This window comes from Triticum aestivum, chromosome 3A (genome assembly GCF_018294505.1).
Source record: "Triticum aestivum cultivar Chinese Spring chromosome 3A, IWGSC CS RefSeq v2.1, whole genome shotgun sequence".
Lineage (NCBI taxonomy): Eukaryota > Viridiplantae > Streptophyta > Magnoliopsida > Poales > Poaceae > Triticum > Triticum aestivum.
Genome location: NC_057800.1, coordinates 716,785,406 through 716,793,726, shown reverse-complemented (window position 1 = coordinate 716,793,726; position 8,321 = coordinate 716,785,406). Strand labels below are relative to the sequence as shown.

Genomic DNA, 8,321 nt, shown 5'->3' with positions numbered 1-8,321 from the left:
AAATTTGAAATTTGGGCGTCCCGTTCTGCCGTTGCTGGTGTTCATCACCATTGTCTCATATTCCGAGATGCTCTTGACCAAAATGATTTTACACGGTGAGAGAGATCGAGTCTCGTGCCACCGCGGCAACGTGTGCTAGAAACGAAACAACCAGCAGTCTTCTTCTATCCCAAAAGACAAAGGCAAAATGACTTCCACTTTGACGAGCTGAGAGGAATTCCTAGCACTATATATACACGTACCAACCATACCTATCTTCCAGATCACGAACAAGGAAGCAAAATGACGGAACCGGTGAAGCTCATCGGCGCCTTCGGCAGTCCGTTCGTCCACCGTGCCAAGGTCGCCCTGCACCTCAAGGGAGTCGCCTACGAGCTCATTACGGAAGACCTCTCCAACAAGAGCGAGCTGCTGCTCCGCCACAACCCCGTCCACCACAGGGTGCCCGTGCTCCTCCACGGCGACAAGCCCATCTGCGAGTCGCTGGTCATCGTTGAGTACATCGACGAGGCCTTTGATGGCCCGCCGCTCCTGTCAGCAGACCCCGGCGAGAGGGCCGAGGCCCGCTTCTGGGCCAAGTTCTTTGCGGAAAAGGTAGGTTATCATGCATGCCTGGAAACTATTTTTTACAACTCAAATTCGCTGTTCCAAAAAGGTTACATAGTGAAATATATTCTCATTATGTTGTGTGCGTGACTTGTTTGATCAGTGCCTGATGTCGGTGTGGCTGGCGCTGTGGACGGAGGGCGAGACACGGAAGCTTCTCATGGAAGATGCTAAGGAACACTTGATGATAGTGGAGACGCAACTCAAGGAGAAGAGATTCTTCGGTGGCGCTGCTATCGGCCTCGCCGACATCGCCGGCGCCAGCGTTCTGTCCCACTGGGCGGGCGTGCTGCAAGAGGTTGCTGGGATAACCGTCATGAGTGATGACGAGTATCCTGCTATCCACCGGTGGATGGAGGACTACAACGCCGACGAAGTTGTCATGGAGTGCCTGCCAGATCGGGAGCAGCTTGTGTCCCACTTCACTGCTATCAGAGGAAAGTGCATCGCCGCGGGGAAGTCCATGCTACCCAATTATGTAGCCAGCAAATAGACCTAAGCTAGTGGTCCGTGTGATGCCTCCGGCTTGAGGCCCTATTTGGTTCCAAATAAGTCACCTGATTTATAAGTCAAGTGATTTTAAAATCAATAACTTATAAGTCATAACTGTTTGGTTGTCACCTGACTTATAAGTCACCTAACCACATCTTCTCATCTTGTTTTTTTATATAAAGGTGGTGGGACCCATGCAAAAGGGATGACTTATAAATGTTAAGTTGGGATGAAGCAACTTATGACTTATGGTCTGTTTGGTTCCAATAAGTCACCTGACTTATAAGTCAGGTGACTTAGAATCAATGACTTATAAGTCACGCCTGTACGGTTGTCATCTGACTTATAAGTCACCTGACCACACCTTCCCACCTTGTTTTTCAATGTAAAGGTGATGGAACCCACGTAAAAGGGGGTGACTTATAAGTTTTAAGTTAGGGTGAAGCAACTTATGACTTATAAGTTGGGGTGACTTATAAGTTGGGTCCGTTTGGCAAAATAAGTCATTTTTTGCACTTTTCGACTTATAAGTTGGTGACTTATTTAAAACCAAATAGGGCCTTATAAGTTGAGGTAACTTATAAGTTGAGTCTGTTTGGTAAAATAAGTCACTTTTTTCATTTTTTGACTTATAAGTTGGTGACTTATTTGGAACCAAACAGGTCCTAAACTACATGAATATCCGTCCTAAAATAAGACATAGGGCAGTTGGTGGAATGTTATTGTTCGATGCCACTGTGCTCGGTTTGCTTATAGTTTGCCTATGCAGGAATAAGATATATATGCTCTTGGGAAGTACATGTTTGGTTGATAATTGAAACATCCATGAGTTCTTTTGGTCATAAATAACACTTGTTTCGATGCTTGCCGACACTTTGAAGGCTTCCCTACTGTTCCGGGGCTATGCATTGGGTAAATAAGAAATTATTTGGCGCCTTAAGCATCAATTTTTTTTAAGCTCCTTAAGCATCAAATAGGACATTCCACGAATACACAGTGAGTTTCTTAAAGGCTGTTATGGTGTGGCCAATGGGCTTTTCTCTTGGCCCACCGAACATTTATTCTCCGGCTCTGTCATCTCCGGCCATGATAACATGTGTGGCATGTCACCTCCACACATGCACCTGGGAGCGGATCTGCATCTAGCTTGGTTCACGTGCACACCTCTGTGTATTGAAAGATTCGGTGCCTATTGTAAGCCTGAGACGGTTGTGTTTTTTAGCTGCTTGCTGCCTCGTAGGCTGACTATCAGACAGAAGTCGGCTCTGTAGCACTGCTTCTTGGCTTGGTTGAGTTTAGCGAAATAAAAAAGTAAAAAAAATGGATGTGTAGCAAGCAATAGCCTTTGCAACAACATTTTCCTGAGCTCTTGATATAGTGGGTGACTGAGCCATGCCAAATTGCATTACTGCTGGAATAGTCACTCTATTGAAGCTTCCAAGTTCTTTGAACAGTTTCATTGGCAAGCTTTGGAAAGCCTGCAAAGCAAAAATAAAATAAATAGCACGAGCAATGTAATTACTATACACCATCACATTTTAAACTATGTATAAGCACATTTTAATATGTATATACATGTTTCCAAAAGAAATAGTTGCAAGCATAATAAGCACACACTGATTTATGTTCTTATAGACATTTTCGTACAGAGAAGCAATTCTTCTAGGGCACCACAATTTTGGACTCGTCGACATTGGCACTGCTAGCCTACTATCTCATTGGACAAGGGTGACACAAAGAGTTCATAGGTGGAATGAGGACTACAATATCGATGAAGCTGTCAAGGAGTACCTGCCGAACAGAAGTCATCTCCTACTTCACCACGATTAGGGAAAAGTGCCTCTTCTCGGCAAAGACAATGCTTCCGAGTTATCTAGGCAACAAATAACCTAAGCTAGTGATTTGTGTGATGCTTGTGGCTTGAATCAACATAATCAGTAAAAAATAAGATAACCGGGCAGTTGGTGGCATAAGATATTTCGAGTAGTACATGGCCAAGAGCAGATTTTTAAATTTTGATTGTAGAAAGACTGATGTTCAGTCTGAACTGCCAACATAATCAAACAAATTCTTCAATAAAACAAATTGTGGTTATAATTTGAAATTAATTCGCATTTGACATGTAATCTAACAGACAGATAACTAGATGGGCCACCCAGTTTTACACTTTGCCACCGTAGTGCTTCTCCATTCAAATGAAGCTTTAGAGATTTGGATTCTGTCCAACCAAAACAGTTCACATTAAAAAACACATGATAAAAAAAGTGAACCTGATCTTCCAGGCCCTTTGTGGATTCTTGAGACAACAGTGAAAAAAAATGAAAACAATCATTCAAGACTACCTACCAGAATTTATCAGCTAGCTAGGACAAAACTCTGAGTATATATCAGACAACTCATTCATGTACTCACAAGTAACACACACACACACACACACACACACACACACACACACACACACACACTTCCACATGGCTTGCACAACTCATCTTATTTTAGTGTGATTGTTGGGTGATAATCATAGTCTGTGTAAGGATGCATGCACATGGCCGTTGCATATCAGGATTAGGAGGTATCAGGAGTGAAACTATTCCTTTCTCTTCCGTCCATACTGTTATGATGAACATAGGCATCTTCGAAATACAAGGGAAATTTAGAGAGGTTAGTGTATTATAACTATTTAATATGATTTCAATAGAACTAATCAACTAATTAAAGATCTAGTTTTAGGTTGCTAATAATATTCTACACATTTGCTTTCACTAGTAGAAAACAGGGCTTTCGTTCGGGCCAGATAAGCCCATTAGTCCCGGTTCAGTCACGAACCGGGACTAGTGTGAGCATTGGTCCCGGTGCGATGCCCTTTAGTCCCGGTTCGTATCTCAAACCGGGACTAAAGATTAGACCTTTAGTCCTGGTTTGAGACACGAACCAGAACTAGGTCTCATTTTCAAACTCTACCCCCCCCCCCCCGGTGGATCACCTTTTCAGTTTTGTAAAAAGCAAAAGAAAATGATAAAAACTTCAAAAGATTAAATTCCTGGAGGTGTAGTTATATTACTACATCTACTAGTTAGGAAAATCTAAAAACTTAAATTTGGACATGTTTTGCAAAAAAGTGTCATGAAAAAGTAAAACGGCTATAACTTTTGCATACGATGTCAAAAAAATGTATAATATATCAAAATGTTCAGCACGAAAATCCGGACCCGATTTTGGCCGCCTACAGCCTGTTTGCAAATTTTTAGAATCCTCAAATTCTAAAAGGAAAAAAAGTCATGCTCAAATTTCAGTTTTTTTGAATTTTGGTTAAATCAGGTCAAACTTTGGTCAAACTACTTATTCAAGAAGTATTAGTGTTACTAAATAATTATTCAAGAATATTAGTGTTACTAAATAATTATTACAATTTTTTTGAATTTTGGTCAAATCTGGTCAAACTATGGTCAAACTACTTATTCAAGAAATATTAGTGTTACTACATAATTATTCAAGAATATTAGTGTTACTAAATAATTATTTCAATTTTTTGAATTTTGGTCAAATCTGGTCAAACTATGGTCAAATTACTTATTTAAGAAATATTAGTGTACTAAATAATTATTGTTTTTAGAATAATAGTTTCAAACTCAAACAGTGAAACATGTGACTTCATGCTCAAGCTAAACTCCTGAGGGTTAATAGGATTGACATCTTACTATTGTCAGGAAAACAACAAGTGCAGACTTGGAAACGAGGGGGAATAGAACCCGGAAGTTAAGCATGCTCAGGCTGGAGTAGTGAGAGGATGGTTGACTGGCCGGGAAGTTAGATGATTTGGAATGATGAAGGGTGATTAGAAATTAGAGGTTAAATAGAGTAGTGATGAGGGGTGATTAGAGATTAAATTGGAAAATAATTCAGAAATTTGAAAATCAAAAAAAATAAAAAAAATAAAAAAATAATTGGAAAATAATTTAGAAATCTGAAAATCGAAAAAGAATCAATTTTTAAAAAAAAATTGTAAAAATATCACCAACCGGGACTAAAGGTGAAGCTCCAAACAGCGGCCACGTGGACGGCTTTTAGTCCCGGTTCGTGTAAGAACCGGGACTAAAGGGGGAGGCTTTAGTAACAACCCTTTAGTCCCGGTTCCAGAACTGGGACTAAAGGCCCTCTAGAACCGGGACAAATGGCCCTTTTTCTACTAGTGTTTTCCAGAAGCACTCACGGGACACATCTGAGTACTATCTTGTTCGAGTGAGGTGGACACCTTTTCTCTCATATGCTGGCAAGAATAAGCATTTAATTATAGTAAGAATGCACCCATATATGTGACTGATCCATGCTAAATTGCCTTGCTACTGGAACAGTCACTCTACCGGAACTTCCACCATCAACTTCTGTGAAGACTTCCATTAGCTAGCCTTCACAAAACTACAAAGAAAAAAAGTAAAGGCCATGTAATTAATATAGAATATCACATTTTAAACTACATATAAGCACATTTTTTATGTATATGCATGTTTCCCAAAGAAATAGTTGAAAGCAAAATTATGTTCTTATAAAAAAAATCTTGTTCTCTTTGAATCCTGGATGTCCACAGCATGAAGGCATCATTTGGAAGAAAAGAACGCTAAACTAAAATCAACTTAGTGGAAATAGTCCTGAAAGTTGTTCACTTGTGTGAACACTGTTCCAATTGTATCATGTTTTGAACAATACTTCAAGTGGCAACCGAGCAGTGGGTAGATCACACCAGTGAAATCATCGGACAACGATCTCGTCATGTAAGAAACATGTATTAGCAATTTAGCATACAAAAACTATGGAGAATATAGATATACTAAGAAAATTTTTTAGCTGGAGAAGATATATTATGTTGGCCATCTGACCAAAGGAAAAAAAGTCGATGAGCTGAAATTTCTCTCATTACGAGGGTAATCAAAATATTTGTGTTTCGCTCAAATTATTTCGATTTAAAATCACACTTAAAAAAGACAGGCCGAATCCATCTAAATTATACCCCTCTGCTTAGCATGGTTGTAGGAAGTTATTCTTTCATACTTAAGCCCTACAGTTCAAATCCTAGATACGCTCAATTTTGGTTTTTTAGTCTTTTTTATTATTCCCGTCGTATGAAAATTCGGCAAAAATAGTTAAGTTGCTAGGTTTTGAACCTGGGTCTACGTAACAGATGCACCATTGGGATAGATGAGTTCTGCTGTGAAAATAATTCTAAAAGTAATTTATTCAATACTTTAAATTTGAATTTATCTAAATTTAAATAAATATTTCATTAATCTGCTGTTTTTTTTTGAAATTTACGACATTAAGGAAATTTACGAAATTTCGAGGGTGAGAGAAATTTTGTTGCTTTTGAAAGTCAAAATTTTGATTATAAGGATGATCGGTGCCTACTATGTCTCTATTGCTCTACCTAGTCATCTTTGCTCTCTCCAAGACAACATTAGTAAAACATGATAGAATCATGAACTAATGAGCCAAGAGGAGATAGTAGAGATGTAAAATATGAGAAATGTAGGATTAATTAGGTGGAGTTGACGCGTGCATAGAAGTGAGAGGCATCTGCCTCTGCCTCTGCCTCTGCCTTCATCTGCATTACCAGCTTCATATCCTCTTCAGAAGGCCCGGCAAGTTGTTGCAAATCAGTCTTCTTGCACACAATGACTAGAGGATTATTCATGAACAAGGATTCTATACTATGGAAAAGTGCAGCTTGCTGAGCAATAGTGTACCCACAAGACCCAAATATGTTGACGAAGAATAACACAACAACCCTCAAGTGGGCAAGAGCAGTGATAGTGCACAATTCTATGATGGTCCTTTCCACAAAAGGCCGGTCAAGGATACCTGGAGTATCAATCACTTGGTAACGTAAATACTTGTAATCTGTGTGGCCATCAAAAAGGGATTTTTTTTCATGAAAGCATAAGGCTGTGCGTCCACATCTGCCCTTGTAACCTTGTTCATGAAAGAGCTCTTCCCAACATTTGGTAATTCACACATCAAGATAGTACGGGTCTTTCGTTCTATTGATAGAAGCCTGGTCATGTGTTGCCTGATCTGCTCTGCCAGACTAGGACTGATGCGCTTTAGAACAAGTATATAGTGACCTAGTGCAGCTACCTTCAGGAACTTGCACCGGTACATGGTTCCTTCATACTTAAGCATCCTCGGTCCTTGGAGATATTTGCAATGATATTTCTAGCAGTGTTGATCTGACCCAAGGCAAGTTTGTAATGATCCTTGTTATAGAGCACATGAAGGCTATCACTGTAGAAAGGGTGGATCTCATCCAGTCGGAGAAACTAATCAATGACGACGGAGAGCTTCTCATAGAAAACCGACCCTCCGCTTAAGAAGAGCCCGCCTAGTGTGGTCATGGCCAGCCAAGAATAAATTACAGGATGCAGGAAGTACAGTATTTGCTGCCTTTCCTTGTATTCAGTTGGAAGTTCTTCATAAATCCACCTCAAGATTGTCATTCCAGGATTGTTCTCATCTGATTGTAAAATCGTGTGTACGTACAAGATGAAAAATGGACCCTCTAAAACACATACCTCTTCAGACGTTCACCATCTATAATAGGAGCTGGAATACCAAAATAAAATGCCATGCTTGTGTTACAAGGAGTGGTAGGAATATCACATTAGCGACAAAGCTTGTAGCATCGGAACACCAACTGTGTAGACAGGTTTGTGAACCTCCTTGGTAGATATATGTGTTAAATGTTGATTGTGTCTGTGAGCTGATTTTGAGAAATAATGCTAATTGTCATAATCCAATGGGAAGTTAGGCCAATATGGCTTGGAAGCTGCCTGAGTATTCACGTGTCATTTCTTAGGCTAAGAAACAGCACGTGAATACTCAGGAAATTCCCACTAATTTTTTCCATGGCCTTTGTATGACCAATTCAACGCACGAACTCAAGTTGTTTTGACAAGTTTTACATTTTCGGGAGTTTTTTGGTGAAAAAAGGCCGATAAATGGCCGGACATGTAGCAACATGCATATGGTGTCAAAAGTCGTTCAAATCAGATATGCATGCCTGATACGTCTCCAAACTATCTACTTTTCCAAACACTTTTGCTCTTGTTTTGGACTCTAACTTGCATGATTTGAATGGAACTAATCCAGACTGACGCTGTTTTCAGTAGAACTACCATGGTGTTATTTATGTGCAGGAGCAAACGTTCTCGGAATGACCTGAAACTTCGCGG

General features: G+C 39.9%; 1 protein-coding gene across 1 annotated transcript; it reads left to right on the top strand.

Annotated features, from left to right (window-relative positions):
- Positions 1-277: 277 nt before the first annotated feature.
- LOC123059391 (probable glutathione S-transferase) lies at positions 278-1,440 on the top strand. The gene is made up of 2 exons (XM_044481971.1): positions 278-594; positions 710-1,440. The coding sequence occupies exons 1-2, from the start codon at positions 283-285 to the stop codon at positions 1,097-1,099; spliced, it is 702 nt and encodes a 233-aa protein (XP_044337906.1). The 5' UTR covers positions 278-282; the 3' UTR covers positions 1,100-1,440.
- The last annotated feature ends 6,881 nt before the right edge of the window (positions 1,441-8,321 follow it).